The 17,059-nt window shown below is 43.5% G+C and overlaps 1 protein-coding gene across 1 annotated transcript in view; it reads right to left on the bottom strand.

Moving 5' to 3' along the window:
• Positions 1-13,111: 13,111 nt before the first annotated feature.
• The window catches only part of EGLN3 (egl-9 family hypoxia inducible factor 3), a 30,176-nt gene continuing 26,228 nt past the window's right edge, over positions 13,112-17,059 (bottom strand). Inside the window, exons 4-5 of the mRNA XM_047864187.1 lie at positions 16,543-16,616; positions 13,112-14,828 (exon numbers count right to left, since the gene is read on the bottom strand). Coding sequence (XP_047720143.1) covers positions 14,797-14,828; positions 16,543-16,616 — 106 coding nt within the window. The 3' untranslated portion in view covers positions 13,112-14,796. The remainder of the gene's footprint in view (positions 14,829-16,542; positions 16,617-17,059) is intronic.

Raw genomic sequence — 17,059 nt, forward strand, 5'->3', positions numbered from 1 at the left:
GGCCACCCAGGCACCTCCTAAAACTTTATTTTAAAAGGGATGGGGCAAGAGAAGAGAGAAAGGGAAAGCTTTTCTTTAGAATGCCAACAACCAGGTGGAGAAGGAAAGATAGAAATTGAAAACCATTGTTTTGCAACAGTAAAAATCACCAACGGAAGATGAAATGTGGGGTAAGAGATTGCTGGGGACCACAATGTAGAGAAACCCGACAGACACCTACCTTAACCAAGGGATCAAACATATTATAACGGGATAAACTATACTATTCGCCCCTAACACACTCACTGATGAGAACACAGCATCATCTGTGTAGTATTCCTGCCAGAACTATTTACCCAGACCTAAAGAGGGAAGGAGTCAGACAAATACAAATAGAGCAATATCCTGCAAAACCACCACGCTGGATTCTTGAAAAAAGAGATCAACAACAGACAGACACACAGACACTGAGATGGAAAAACAAAACAAAACAAAACAAAACAAAAAAAGTCTGGGTCTCTCTTCTATATTAGTGAAAACTAAATGGAGTTCAAGACCCTTCGTTGGATCCTGAGTGGAGGAAAATTTTTAAAAGACCTCATTGGGACAATTGAGGATATCTAAATATGAACTATTAGATGATAATGTTGTATCAGTGTTAAAATTCCAAAGTGGATCATTATATTGTGGTAGGAGAAGGTCCATGGTTCTTCAGAAATAAAGGCTCAGCTCTCATCAAGTTTAAAAAATACTTAGGTGTATGTATTTATGAATTTGCATACACACAAATTCATACACACAAATTCATTTGCATACACACAAATTCATACACAGAATTTAGCAGAGTACCAATGATTGGTGAATCTAATTGGTAGTTTTCCTTGCAAATTTTCTGTAGATTTGAAATTTTCCAAAATCAAATGTTGGGGAAAAGTTAACTGAAATATACATTTAAAGCACATATGATTATATTAGATGTAAACAAGGAAAATATCCAACTATATGCAGTATATAAGAGAGCCATATTCAACATGAAGATTATTTTTAATGTTTATTTTTTTTTTTGAGAGAAAGATACAGAGCGTGAGTGGTAGAGGGGGCAGAGAGAGAGGGAGACACAGAATCCAAAGCAGGCTTCAGGCTCTGAGCTGTCAGCCCGGAGCCCTACGTGGGGCTCGAACTCACCGACTGCGAGACCATGACTTGAGCTGAAGTCAGACGCTCAACCGACCAAGCACACAGGCACCCCTGGAAATGAAGATTTTTTAAAAAGGTAGTTCTGGTGGCTCTATAAACACCAGACAAGATAAATTGTAAGCAAAAAGCATTACCAGAAAAATTAATCTCAATGATTTTTCAAAAAGTTCAATTCACAAATATATTTAAAAATTCCAAAACTGTATGTCTAATAAAATGGCCTCAATATACAAAGCCACAGCAACACAGTACAAGGAGAAATAGAAAAATCTACATTTTTAACGAGAGGTCTTAACCTAAATCTCAGTTGTTGATGGACCAAGCAGCCAAAGCAGAACTCAAATGAGTGGAAATACCCACATACGCAAGAATCTAAAGTTTAGCATCCATAAACACCTTCTGTAATACTAGGAGATATTCTCTCACTAAAGAAAAAAATAAATCCAGAAAGAAGACCTCAAATATAGAAAGCAAGGGTAATCAAAGCAATTAAAAAACAAAATAAAAAAGCTCTAAAACTTCTTCTTTACAGAAAAAAAATAACCCTAGAACTATTGTCTTTATATATATATATAATTTTATATATATGTGTGTGTATGTACACACACACACACACACACACATATATATATATTTGGGGGGGGGGAGGGGCAGAGAGAGAGGGAGACAGAATCTGAAGCAAGCCTCAGGCTCTGAGCTATCAGCACAGAACCTAACAGGGGGCTCAAAGTCATGATTGGTGAGATTATGACCTGGGCCAAAGTAGAAAGCTTAACCAACTGAGCCACCCAGGTGCCCCCGAGATTATCTTAATAGGAGAAGTGGATGAAATTGAGAAGGAACTAAAAGCATGGAGACATGGTTATTTTGTACAATAGGAAGCTATATATTCTGATTAAGTCTGGAAGATAGAAAAATATTTAGATGCATATCAAAAATGTAAGATTAACTACTAGAAAAATACAGTGTATTTTTCCTAAATGACCTCAGTAAAAAAAAAAAAAAAAAAAACCAGGAACAGGAACAAAAGCAAACAAATAAGAAGTTAATCAAAGACAGGAAAAGTAACAAATCAAGAAAATAAGAAGCATGGTAAAATATGGTATGTCAATCCAAACATGTCTGTGACTCCAACAGATGGCTTGTAGGAGGAGAAACAAAGCTAGGAGCTATTTACAAGAGATACCCCTAAAATAAAATGGCACCACAAAGTTGAAAATAAGGAGATGAAAAAAATACATACCAGAAAAATACCAAGAGGAGCACAATAATAATGTCAGACAATACAGTTTGAGGCAGACATCACTAACAGAAGACAAAGAGGTGTATTTTTATTTTTAAAACATTATAATCCACAAAGATCATAATAGTCACACACAGATGTGCAGTATCCCCAGAATTTCAAAATACAGAATGCAAAAAAGCCTCATAAAAATATAAAAAAGGAAAATTTATAACCATGGTAGGTCTAACACCCTTAGAATCCATTCCTATGCAACTTCTCCAAGTTTCTCCTGATTAGCAAAATCTTACTATTTGTTTAGTGTCTAGGTTACTTTTTCTCAGGTCTCAGTATATCTCCATCCCTAGAGCATGCTAAGAATTGACCCTAGTGATACAGCGAATGGTAACAAGGATGGCTGTGGTGGGTCTTGAGGAGAAGGACATCCCATTTCAAGACATCTGCCCTGGTTGAGGTGAGCACGTAGGTTTCAAGCAAAGGAAGGCACCTCTCTTCAGATTTTGGCAGACAAGATACTTCCACTGACGAGGGAAGCTTGGGGTGACTTGGGCTTCAAGATCCTTAGTTTTCTCAGTCTAACCAGACATTTCTATTCCAAGTTTTGGGATCCCATTCTTTCCTATTAATGCCCTAAACTTTAATGAAAGAAACTTGCCACACTGTGAAGTTAGCACTCACAACTCTACAGTCCACACAATTAAATTTTGTACCTGATTTTTAACAGTATCAGCCCCGTGACTACAAGAAGTAATCATTCTTGCAGGGCTATAATAGGTCTCTGACTTCCTATAGTCACATGGTGATTTGAGCTGAGAGCTAACGAGCCTGAACTTGGCCTTTCCTCTCTGTAAATATTCTAGTATATTCAGGGCAATCCACCTCCACAGTTCTGTTTTTTAGTCCTCATTACTGCTCTAACAGTCAAGTCCAGCACTTGCTTGAGATCTCAAGGCATTTGCATCCAGTGACATTGCATCACAATTAACCACAAGTGATAGCTTGATTAATTGGGATTCCATGGCATGCCAGATATTACCAGCATCCCATTTTCCATTAGCAAGGAGCAGAGCACTGCACTTAAGCCTAGACAAATCCCCAAATGCCATTGGTGTGTGTGTGTGTGTGTGTGTGTGTGTGTGTGTTTGCGTGTGGTATTTATCTTCTGGGACCACTTCCAGTGCCAATTCTATCACTCAGGGTCCAGGCAAGAGACAGAAACTACATAGGAATTTGATCAGGGAAGATTAATACAAGGAGTTACCTACAAGAATATATACTAATAGAGAACAGGGCAGAGGGAGAGCAGCCGACGAAGGAACAAACTTGGAAGGGCAGCCGCTTCCCCGTAGTGGGATTCAGATCTCCTAGAGGACAAGTCTCCAGCCTACTAGATAGTGGAGAAGCACTCCAGATGCCTAGGGCCAGACCTGGTCCAAAGTGGGTGAGCTGAGGCGGGTCCACTGTGAGGCCTCCTGCTGGGTGCCCGCAAGCAAATCAGCCAGGCTGGGCACTGGCAACACAACTTGCTGGAGGGTAAGCGCCACTCTGTGTCCTATATATTCCACAGACAACCAAACGGGAGTTCACTTCAAACAGGAAGGTGCCCCTGCTTCCTGCCATGTCCCTCCAGCACCCTCTACCGGCAAAGGCTGGCATTGCGCCGGACGGCAAAGGAGAAAGGTTTACAGTGTGGCTCCGCTATCAAGGCAGTGAAGGGCCCATTTGGAGCTGAGGGGCAGTAAACTGGTAACTAAAGTATTCACTCGCTATTGCACCCCCTTTTCCTTCACCCAGCCCATTAGCTGTCTGGGGCTCTTTACCTGGCTCAGTACCCTAAACCCTTATTCCCAATGGGGTTAGCCCTGGGTAACACTGCCTAGGGAGTGCCACTTGAGCACTTTGCTAACCTTGATTATGGACACAGTAGTCCCAAGACAGGACGGAACCCAAGGGAAGCCCTAGACATCTGCCATCCATATTTCTCTACATCCTCCTTGGGCAAGGAAACGTTCCCTTGATAGTTTCATCAGTCACTCCGGTCTTACATGTGGGTCGTGTTGTTTTTCATTTTTGTCCATTTGCCTGGTAGTGACTCCTGCAGCTCTAAGTGTCCAGGTGGCTCTGTCAATATCCACACTCAATAGACATATCACCGTGCCTCCTGGAGGAAGCATTTGTCCTTTGGGCACTAAAACCTCTAAACTAGCCAAGCCCAGATTCACAGGGACAGGAAACACTTCGGAAGTGAGTTATGCTATAATCATTAGAGGGAATGGAGACAAGGTTCCAGAGGAGAAAGCTGAAGCACATAGAGGTTAGATACCTCACAGAGGTTTCACGGTTACAAACAGCTAATCTGGAATTCAAAATCATGCCTGACTCCAAAGTCCACATTGTTTCCAATCTACCGTGTGGCCTCCCGACTATCTGCCAGGCAGCTGTGAAGTATTAATGATAAACACAACATCGGGCCCCAAACCTCCAGTGCTGTCTCAGCCTCTAAGAGAATCGCCTCCATCTCACAGACACACAACGCCTTGAGCTGTGCTTACCTGCTTCCAGCTCTCCCTGCCTGTCTGTGCTGTGCATCACCCAAAACCCAGCATCGTTCACCCAAGAATGTTGAAACCAAGGGTCCTACCTTTGTGGCTAGAGTTTTCTTCCCTTATGTCAGAGCTGCTGCACTTTTTCCAAGCTCGAAAACATTACAGCAGCACTAGCTCATGGGTCCAGACCTTCGGCAGTTGTCCTACCACACTTTTTACCCTGCGGGCGGTGGACAGGTAGTCTGGCTCAAGGGCGGCCATAGGAGTTTTGCGGCGGGGCGGTGCGGGGGGGAAACACAACTGACCATGAGTGGTGGAAATTTTAAGCTGCTGAGGGAGGAACAGCTGACCTTTAAGAACGCCTCCAAGCATGAGCGTGGCTGTTAGGAAAAGGAGCAGCAGCTGCAAAGGAACGAAGGCGCCCTTACAGGTGATTAACCACCACTAATGCCTCTCCTTCGAGATGGTGGGCGTGGCTGCCCCAGCCTCAAGATATGTGTTTTATGATGAGCTCTCCCTTCATGGCACCCTAATGGGAACACGTGGCTCAGATTTGGGGAAAATATTAACTAAAACCTACATTAATACAGAGTCTAATAGAGTCCTTTTTTTTTTTCTTTCTTAAAGAAGCAGCTGGCCATAACCTAACAGGGAAAGAAATGATCATGATGTAGCTGTTCTCCTTGCAGATGAAACTTCATAATAATATAACTTTCATGCATATAGGTCACCCCCAAGACCAGGCTCCACTGTGGGTTTTAGAAACATGATCTAATTTGTGTAGCTCTAAGTGCTCAGTCAGGGTCAGGCATTATTCATCCACGTATCCCATTTTACCACTGAGTCAGGTGAGGGATGAGGTAGAGCCCACCTTGGGAAATGGTGTGAAATGAGGAAAAGTATCTTCAGCTCTGGGCCAGCAGGGCACCACCCTCCACCCCCCTACCCTCCTTCCTCCAAGTTCCTGGAGCCTGGCCTCCCTCTGCTCTGCTCTCCACTAACCGAAACCTATTTCCTGTGTCTCATGCTCTCAGACCTCAGACGTCAGGCAGTGAATCTGATTCACAAATCAGTGCTCGTGTGAAGAGACAAACAGGCAGTGTACCATCATTTAAGTAGATTTTTAGTAAAATCTAGCTTTCACCTCTTAAGGGACAAGTAACAGCAATCACTTTGCTTCTGCTTTTTAAAAAGACGAAAAGAGTGAGTGTGACCCTGTGTGATTTGGAAGGGCCTGCACTGCCCACATCCCCTTTCTGAAGAAACAGCCTTATAGGGAACTATGTGATTCTACCCCATGCCCTCCATCCACAGCACTGGCAAATGCCTGACCAAAGGGTGGTCAGTCTAGACTTCTGGTCTGGCCCCAAAAGATGAACTTTGCAACTCGCGTTTTTTTCTTCGGAATTGGAAAACCGAAAGCAGCTGGAATGGCACATAGCCAGGGTATCATGGTCCAGAAGAGACTCTCCAGCCAAGAGAAGGGGGAGCAGGAGAGAGATGGTGAGGGGTGTGGCTGCCTTGAGAGTTTCCTTAGTCCCTGGCTACTTTCTAGGCTTCCACAGCTAGTCCAATGAGACTTCCACTCCTCTTAGCCTGTTCTTGGATGTCCATGACACTTGCTCTTGAATTTCAACACCAATGAGACTGCTACCTAGAGGGTGAACAATTGTCCACCAGTTAACAGCAGAATATAGAGCAAAATCCTGGCCTCCAAACCCGAACTGATGTATCTGTCCCCAAAAGTAGGGGTGATCCTGAAAACACCCAACAGTTGTACGGCAGAGGCCCCACTCATCGGAATGGTCTGCCCTGTCAGATACCAGCGCATGTGTCCCGGCCTCTAGCTTCAGTCAGGATGGTCGTGGCAGTTGGAAGAAAGCCATCAGAAATGCCTTCACACCCCTCCCTCGCTGAGATGACGCTGCAAGAGCTTACCATAAGTTATCGTCACATGTTTCCCACCCAGACTTGGTGCCTCCGGCATCCCTGCGATTCCCATGGTGCCTGAAAGGGGTGGGGTGGGCCCTTCTGAAAGGGAAAGTCACCCTGGTCTGGCACACGTTCCAAATCCTTAGGTGGAACCAATCCTTGGTTGGTCTGTATCCACACGAGTTAGAATGAGTCAGGGTGTGGCCATCAGAGCTGGGAGAAAATCTCTCTGAAGCTCTTGGGGGAGATTTTATAGGTCCCTGTGGAGAAAGACACACAGCATTGGCGGCCATGGTAAAAAGCACAGGCATGCTGCCTCTGTATACAGGCAGAGGACCACTCACTCCTTCACACAACTCCCGTTGAGCCCGTGGGCACTACCAGTCCTGCCCACTTTTACACAGACTCAGATGGAATTTGTAAAACATGGGTACCCCGTGCATATTTTTAAGCTAATATCTAAATTTTTCATTTTGAGTTTAAACAAACAGTGTCACAATGCAAATATTGACATTAAAAAAAAAAAAAACCTGTTCCATTATTCTCTTAAATGTAAAAATAGAAATGGCTAGTGAGATAGACTATGACTTGAGGGTGAGACAGAAGGGTGAGAAATCCTCTTTAAGCAGCTGAGATCATCAGTATCCAGGCAAAGCTGTAGGGCCAGAATGTTCTAAGCAGAGGACACAAGTGCAAAGGCCCTGAGGCGGGAACAGACCTGATTTATTTGAAGAACAGGAGAACGTTAGTGTTGCAGAAACACAGAAAACAAAGAGTAGTAAGACACAGGCCGTAAGAGAGAGGGGTAGGCAGGGGCTGGATCGTGCAGAACTCTGGAGGCCATTTGTGTTTACTTCTTTTTGTCCCTCCACACTCTCCACCCCTATGTCCCTCCCTGCCTGGGCCGCAGGAGCCTGACCCGTGCCTCCGTCAGTAGGCTTTGTTGACTGCTGACTTCCAGATGTGCTTAGCCAAGGGTGTGCTCCAGCAGGTGTGAAGAGGAAAAAGCAGCATTGCAGGGCTTATTCCCCTGGCTCCCTTCTTGCAGAGTCTCACGAGCCAGCTGGGTTCCTCCAGTGAAGATCCCAGCCCCTGTCAGGGAGCCTCTCTACCCTGCCTCTGGTTCTGGTCACCACTTTCTTTCCCCGCCTCCCCACACCCCTTCATGCCTGGGGTGATCCCACTTGCTGTTATAGCAAGGGAAACTCTTCTGGTTTCCCTAACACCCTCTCCACCTTGGTAAAAAGTGCCTCCATTCAACTCTTCTCCAATTATCCTAACTTGTGTGGGTCATCTATTTCCTCCCGGGACCCCGCTTGGCACGCCATGATAAAGTGCTTACATTTTATTAGCAGTATTCTTAAATCCTTTGGTAATCGTCTTCCATCCTGTGAAATTATAAAGTCGTATCACAGATCTTTTTTATTCTGGCTTTCATTTCCAGTGCTTCCATGGCGTTACAGGAAATGCAGTGACTCTATACACGATGCATGACAGAGCTACGCGACACTTGAGAGACAACTGGTCCATTGAGAACAAAATACAGTTGGAGGCCATGAAGTTCAAGTCTTGAGCGGCATTCCCATGCACAACCCTCTCTGGGGAATGCAGCCACAGTAACTGCAAAGTCCATTCCCCTCTCCAGGTTAAAAACTTCCTCTTCACCCTCGTGTTGTTATGTGGAAGACTTTCAGCCATAACCATATTTAGTCCTATTTGGGGAGGGGTGGGGAGTGGTGGGCCAAAAGCTAAAAAGAAAAATAAAGTCTGTGTCTATGCTTCCATAGCTGAGATCGGTTTACTCCTAGCATACTTGCTTGGGAAAGCCTCCATCAGAGGCCGCGTGACCAATAAACCAGGACGAAAACCTTTCCTTTCAACCGGGTGGACCCTGCCTGCTTTCATTCATCTCAATCCAAGGACCATCGTGTCAAGTCATGGCTCCGTTACACTGTGGGACCCATAAGTGGCTGCAAGGCCACTGCGGACGGAAGACGGTCCACGCTAATCACGGCAAGTCACAGCTGTCTTTTTTTGTTTGTTTGTTTAAAGCATGTTTCCTTCATCAAGATAACATAAATGTACTGACAAAGGGAAACGTACAGACAGCCCAGAGAGGAAGCAGAAGGTAAGAGTGGATGGCCCAGTTAAAAACAGGAACATGTGCAGAGGAGACAGTTTCCCTCCCCTTGCAGGCTGAGCCAGGTCCCCAGCACCCTGAGCGGCTGCTCCAGGATGGAAAACCCCCGGTGCCGTATATTGTAACCAGACGTTCGGCTCACACCTTCTGAGAACACCAGGGAAGGCCAAGAAGCGTGGGGGCTCCTGAAAATAAGAAGCGAAGAAGAAAGGATGTAGGGGTTGGTTAAAAATAAAACTTATCAGATGAGAATTAAGTCCGCAGAATGTTATCTCTCTTGGCAGGAGGGCTGGGGGGGGCGGGGGGGGGGGGAAGGTGGGAAATAGGCACGTCAAGGAGAACGCAGGCCACAGGATGAATAAGCATAAAAATAGGAGGAAATGACCAAGCAAAGGAGCCAACCCTGCTGGGGGAGGGCCTTTCTAGGACAGGCGAGGCGATAGCCCTCAAGGGCCGCATGAGAAACCAGCCAATGCACTGTTTCTCCTGCAGGGATCTATTTTTTTTTCCCCTCTGTACCTTTTTCAAATGGGTTATTCTTTGTCGCCTCCCAGGTGCATTTATTATACTTTCAGAAAAAAATAAAGGTCTGTGGAAGAGGTTCTTGGGGAATTCCTACTTCCCGGCATTTTTTACGGCAGGTAACCTTGTCCCCAGTGAATTTTTCAAAATCCAGACTGTGGGCAAGTACTTAAGCCCTCGCACCGCTGGGAACAGCTGCCCGCCTCCCTACCCCCACCCACCTACAGCTCATCTGAGATCTGGCAGGAATTTGGGCTATCCCCAAAGCTGCCTTCCCAACAGGCCTACCACACCCAGACCCTGTTCTCTTTCAACTTCCATTTCCCTGGAAGTTCACGAATGATAAAATGCTTCTTCTGCTTCTCAATCCCAAGTCACCTTCCTCCTGTACATCCGCCAGGCATCTGTCATGAGGGATATGCTGTTCTCCCTCAAAGAACAGGCACAAAACAATGTCTACTTGTTAAATTAATGTTTAATGACCCAGTGTTGATCTGCTCCTAAAATGATGAATTTCATTCCGCAACTGCTCTTAAATCTGCAAGGCAAAACTGTGGCAATAAAACACAACAGCCGTTCTGAGATGTTGCTCTAGTTTTAAAAAAAGACCCACAAAATCATCTTCATACATTTTCTGAAAAAAATCTCAGCACTCAGGAGCACGAGCAGCAACCACTTCCAAAAAAGCTGACTTTTCTAAGGGCTAAGTTTATCAAAGGTCAAACAAACAGGATTCAAGAAAGAAATCTGGTGCTTTTTCAGCGCGCACAGCATTTAAGTAAGCAAAAGAGCTGGGTTAAGGAAATTAAAATGACATCCTTTTAGAGGCCACCTTAAAAAGATTCGGCAGAGACTGTCCAAGGGCCTTTGAGAATTAAAAATGTTTATAAATTTCCACTCCATGTCACTCAGAGGTGATGAAAGCATTCCTAAGATGACAGAGCCTTGCTCAGTCTCTTCCCTTAGTTTCTATTTCTCAGATGGAGAATTGTCAGGAACAGAATTACACTGACATCTCAGCTCTACCTCAACCCCAGAGTGGGAAGCTAGGTGTGTGAAAAAGAAAACTCGGCTTTCCTCCCCCAGAGTGCATCAAAACAGGGACAGGAGGGTAACAGTTTACACGCTGCCCAAATGTCACGATGATGCACTGTGGCCCGCTGGGAAGCCTCCACATGGCAACCCAGGAACTCCATTCTGTTTTCCCTCCCAGTGGCCCACCCTGCATAACTCTGCTATGTGGGTGATGGCACGCCCATCCTGCCCACGCCCAGCGTGAGCCCGAGGGGCCAACATTGGACATATACCCAAAGTTCCTCCACGATCCTGAGAGGCAGGCAGGAAAGAACCCATTACAAAGTCAAGGGAGAATTCAACTATGAAGTTGGCGATTTCTGTTCACGTGGTTTACACTGAGTAACTGACATTCCTTTGGGAGGCTGGGCACTAGACCCCTGTGGATAACCAAATACTTACGTAAATATGCAAGCAGCTAGCATTGAAAGCTCCCCTTCTCCCTACTCCACTCATTCCTCTCTTGTTTTACCATCTCCTCTGCGGGAAGGAGACACCAAAGACAACAAATACTGAGGAGCTGGAAGTCCCAAGTCAAACCCAACCACGTTGTGCTACTCCATTACCCTGTGACCTTGGACAAGCCACCTAACTGTCCTGAGGACATTTTCTCACGTGTAGAGAAGAGCTGTATCCCATTGGCTGCAAAGAAGAAACACGTGAGAGTGTGCAGCACAGGCCTGGCATATAGGTATTCTTGAGTATGAAGTCATTTTACCGATTGTTCTGTGTCAAGACTCGTTAACCGCTGACCGTGGCCTTGTAAATAAATGTAAAGGAGAGAGGCCATGGTAAATGCAGCCTCTCAAAGGACCTAACCTATCAACATGAAGGATCAGCAATAAAGTAAAAAATCACATTCGGAGAGGAGTGGAGTGGGTCTGAAAGTTGATGGGTTCTTTAATATAAGGCAGCACATACGATCCAACAGAGCTCCACAATACCCAGCTTCATTTTGAGAAGAACTATTTACTCTGTTTTGGCAAGTCTCTAACCACTTTGTTAACCAGTAGTATTCTCTTCATGTCATTCAAAGGATTTAAGACTGAAGCTAAGTCGATCTGGGATGATTTTTATTTAAAATAACTTGACCAAGAACATCCTTTGGGCCAGTCCTCATAGTTAATCAAATAGAAAAGCACCTGACATGTCCAAACTCCTATTTCATACAAACTGCTGACCCAGCATGGCATTTCCCATCATGGCTTTCTAAAACACAGGAAATTTCAGGACTGAATGACAGAAAGAAAGTAGGATGACCCAACCTCTAAAAAACCGGAGTTATTTAAAGAAGAAAAACAAAATCATGTCTGAGTGGATAATTCATGATTCGGACAGCCTAGCATTTAATTGGTATTAACTACTCTACTAAAGATCTATTTAATGCACTTAGGTAAGACTTTTTATTTCCACGAAGTCGGATCTTTGGTTCAAAATTTAATCTCCTGCCAAGGGCTCTGTACTATATAGGTGACGTAACACTGAGGTAGGCTCTTAACATTTCATTGCCAGGAATATAAAGGAAATTGATCAAATTATTTGCCAAATAATGTTTCTTCAGCAGGGTTAAGTCTTCCCCTAAGTGGGCTGTCAAAGACAGGAGCAAAAAGCAGACCCTCTTAAAGTTTTATTTTCCAGGTTAAATCTTCCAGGGCTCAAATTCAACCATGAAAAAAATCAGTGCATTAAAAATTGATTTCATTTATAGTTTATTAGTTTATAGGACCTTTGTCTGAAGGAAATAAGCAAGGCCTAAGGGGTCAGATCTTCTGGCAAATCAAAATATTGACTAAAATGAAAGATACAAGACATACTATTGGAATGACAGGATATTCCTTCAGAATCTTGTCACTAGCATCCTCATGACATTAGCAACCATGGAAAAAAGTTACAATTTTATAGAATATAAAATTCCTAGTAGATGACGTTCTTTCTTTTCTCCTACTGATGTATTTCACCAAAAGTGTTGAAGGATGCATCCTGTCCTATCTGAAGTTATTCTTTTTGTTTAATTTTTTTTTTAACGTTTATTTATTTTTGAGACAGAGAGAGACAGAGCATGAATGGGGGAGGGGCAGAGAGAGAGGGAGACACAGAATCTGAAACAGGCTCCAGGCTCTGAGCCATCAGCCCAGAGCCCAACGCGGGGCTCGAACTCACGGACCGCGAGATCGTGACCTGAGTCGAACTCGGACGCTTAACCGACTGAGCCACCCAGGCGCCCCTGAAGTTATTCTTATGTTACTCCCATAGTCCCAGGCTATTAAAGGGCAGAATTCTTCTTTGTTCAATTTTCAGATTCAGAGTGTTCAACGACCTATTCCAACAGGTAAACAAATATAGAATGACACTATGACCAAAGCTTTCTAAAACTCTTAGCCTCGATTTGTAGGTCAACGAGAGAAAGATATGCACAAAAAAACTCTAGCGAGCCCTTTCTGCCAAAAGTGGAGGAAATGAATCAAACCATTAAGACACTAAAGTAGGAGACCAAGTTTATTCAACAAGTATTTACTGAGCCCTTAATGTGCCAGGCACTATTTTAGGTTCTGGGAATACATTCCATTGATTAAAAACATACAAAAATCCCTGTCTTCATTGTGCTTATACTCTAGAGAAAAGATATAAGACAGTAAACATAATAAATAAGTAAATTACATAGTAAGTTAGAAGATGATAAGTACTATGAAAAAAAAATAGAGCAGTTGTGAGAATGAAGACAAGCCTTATCTGGAAATTTTCCAAAACCAGAAACGGAAAAAAAAAAAATAAGCTTCTTTCTTGGAAAGTGTATATATCTGTAAATGACAAAAGAAGATATTTCTGGCTCTTTAATGTTCAAGAGATTTGCAAGCAAGAAACGAAAGGGATTTTAAAATATGAAAATGGAATTGAAAACCAGGAAGAGTAACTTTCGTAACATAGGTGCACAATACAGGGTTCTTGAGACGGTGGAATCTGTGGCTCTACTGTAGTGGAATCTTCCACATTTCTAGCAAATTCCATGATTCTGGACATACTGCCAACCACAGTGGATCTGAAGAGTCAATTCTGTTGAAGAAAGGCTACTAGGAACAGAAAATGTGGACAAACTCAAATAGCTTTTCAGGATTTTTTTGTTTTATTTCCATTTCAATTTTAAAATACAATGCCCCGTTTTTTGTTATTTTCTCATTCTGTTAAAGAAGGGTGAGCTCATTAAAAAGGAAAACTGAAACATGGGAAGGCCTACATTTCTAACACCACTGCCATTCTCAAATTGTTCACGATGCATACTTGAGGAATATTGTGTATCGGCAGACGCACGTCTTTTGATACCGTTTTTAGAGGTTGTGGTCTCCGAACTACCTTCCAGGTAGGTTCTTTTCCCCTTTGATTTAAATTCAAAATCCACTTCAACAAAGTAACCCGAACAATTGATGCCTGGTTTTTGCCTCTGGGGAATTAGGTCCTCCAAGTAAGAAGTGAAAATAAAAAATAAATGGTGTATCATCTTTGATCAGAAAGTCCTAATGTCAGAAAAATGGGGCAGAGGCAGAAAAGTCCAGGTTGCAGGACCAGGAAAAAAAGAATGTCCACCCACAGGATACTTACAAATTGATGACTATGACAGCAGCCCTTTCTAGAGTTAATAATGTCATTAGATTGTGATAATTCTCCAGAAACCCCAAAAGCCCTGGATTAAGAACATCTGGAAATTGTTCCGATGACACAAATTTCTCCTTCCTGCTGTTAAGGCTTTGATGATGCCTCTCTGTGGCATCTGTCACCGTTGCTTTTTCTTGGCAAACCTCCTCCTTTCAAATCAGGAAGTGTACATAAAGTGCAAGTAAGATTCACTCCCTTGCCCATGCTTCCATGATCTTGTTTTGATAGCTAGTATTACCAAATCTATCAGTTAAACCGCTGGCCAGCTAGGTCGTCTGCAGGCATTTCTGGCGTTAGCAAATGAGTTCATCTTGCAAGGAGAGTGTCTGAAGGTGGATGCCATCTCGGCAAGAAAACACAAAGTACCATACGTCAGACAGGGTTGTGAATGATGCAAGCAGGAGGTGGATTTCTTGTCACTGAGTCACCGAAGAGGCCTTCTTTGGATCTCAACTCTTAAAGAGAATTCGGGAACCATTACTAAAATGAATGAGGCCAGTGGATTCAGAGCACAGTCAGTCTTCAGTGAGGGCAGATTCAGTTTTCCCTGCGTTGGGGACAGGAAAGAAAATAAAGAGGGGAAGGAGCCAAATCTGATGAGTTTAATGTCCCAAGTGTCATCAAAATAGCTTCCAGTGAAAACTTCCCATCTTATAATACAAAGTTGAACACAGTGCCCCATGACAGCACTTAGCAAAATGTGTTTTCTTTGGTTTTTGATAGAACTACAGTCCAAATGGGTCATGGGTTAGGCAATGTTACATATATCTTTATTTTAATCTTATATTGGCTTGTCTTGATTAATATGCCAATGACCACTGTGACTCTTCAAGAGAGGAATATAGTATGTAATACATTTAAGGGGCCAGAAATTTACCTTTCGAAAACCAACTTGGCCAGACTAGCAGAATGTACAACAGATTTTGCGAAATGCTGGCCTACAACTGGAGGCAGGACAGGAATGGTGCTAAGTCACATTCGGTTTGTATTACATGAGCCCAGTGTCTGTAGACAGAGTCACAGTCTCACACCAATAGAATAAATCAACCATTCTAACTGGCCTCCACAGGATCCCCTATGAAATGTGCCAAAATCAGGGGCCAAATTGAATGTTATGTTTGATGGGTGAACATTAACGAAAAAAGTTAACTATTTCCCATGTATTATAACCTGTCACACAATCAGTGGACATTCATGGGAGATGAATGCCCTTTGCATTTTTTCTGATTTTTTCCAGCAGAGCCCAGGCCAGGGGTTCAGGATTAAGCCCATCAAGATGTCATTACCTCTGAAGCTAAGCCAAGGCTGAGACAGAACAGAGTACAGCTGACCCTTGAACAATATGGGTTCAAGGTTTGTTTTTGTTTTTTTTTTTTTTTATTTTAAATTTTTTTTTTTTCAACGTTTATTTATTTTTGGGACAGAGAGAGACAGAGCATGAATGGGGGAGGGGCAGAGAGAGAGGGAGACACAGAATCGGAAACAGGCTCCAGGCTCTGAGCCGTCAGCTCAGAGCCCGACGCGGGGCTCGAACTCCCGGACCGCGAGATCGTGACCTGGCTGAAGTCGGACGCTTAACCGACTGCGCCACCCAGGCGCCCCAGGTTCAAGGTTTGTTGAACCCATACACAGATTTGTTTCAACAAATACAGCACCGTACTGTAAATGCATTTTCTCTTCCCTAGGATTTTTCTTTTTTTTTTTAATTTAATTTTTTAATTTAGTTTTGAGAGAGAGAGAGAGACAGAGCACAAGCAGGGGAGGGGCAGAGAGAGAGGGAGACACAGAATCAGAAGCAGCCTCTAGGCTCGGAGCTGTCAGCACAGAGCCCGACACGGGGCTCAAACTCACGAAGGGCGAGCTCATGACCTGAACTGAAGTCAGAGGCTCAACCGACTGAGCCACCCACCGGGCGCCCCCCCTTGGATTTTTCTTATTGGCATTTTCTTTCCCCTAGCTTTTCCTTTGTTGTAAGAATACAGCACATAAATACATAAAGCATACAAAATATGTGTTGACTTCATGTTTAATGCTTCCTGTCAACAGTAGGCAATTAGTAGCTAAGTTCTGGAGAGTCAAAAGTTATATGCAGATTTTCAACTGCAGGGAGGTCGGCACCCCTAACACCCGCCCCCACCCCCACCCCCACCCCCGCCCCGTTGTTCAAGGGTCAACTGTACATTAGAATATATACAAAAAATCGTAAATAAAAGTCAAAGACTGACTTGATGAAAAGTCACAGAAAATTTTCGCACACGTACTGGTTAAATTCCTGAATTTCTTTTTGGCTTCTGCCCTTTCTTCAGCATCAAAGTACCATACAGTCATAGCGTATCTGTGAAAGATAAGCAGATATAATAAGAAGCTTAAAAACACTACCAAAAAATTAAAATGCTATGAATCTCACATCAGAGTCCTTTATAAAGCCAGCGTTTAAAGTTGTCCCTATTATTAGAAGTCCATCCCAATTTTAATTTAAAATAAACTTCTCTGGTTTCAATTCTATTTAAATGTAATAAAGCACGTGAGGAATTCCAAGTATGCACCAGGCATTATCCTGAGCAATGGGAATTCAAATGATCATGAGAATATATCTGTCCCTTTCTCAAGGAGCGCAGGCTTTCACAGGGGAGGCAGGCCACTTTACAAATAATGTATCGGGTCAAGATGATCTACACAGAAAAGGACTAGAAGGGTGTCATTCTGCTAAAGACTGGGAGACCCAAGATGTTGGAGACAGCGCAAAGAGGAGGTGACAGTTGAGTAAACCTTTGAAGA

The sequence above is a fragment of the Prionailurus viverrinus genome, chromosome B3 (assembly GCF_022837055.1).
Source record: "Prionailurus viverrinus isolate Anna chromosome B3, UM_Priviv_1.0, whole genome shotgun sequence".
NCBI classification, from domain to species: domain Eukaryota; kingdom Metazoa; phylum Chordata; class Mammalia; order Carnivora; family Felidae; genus Prionailurus; species Prionailurus viverrinus.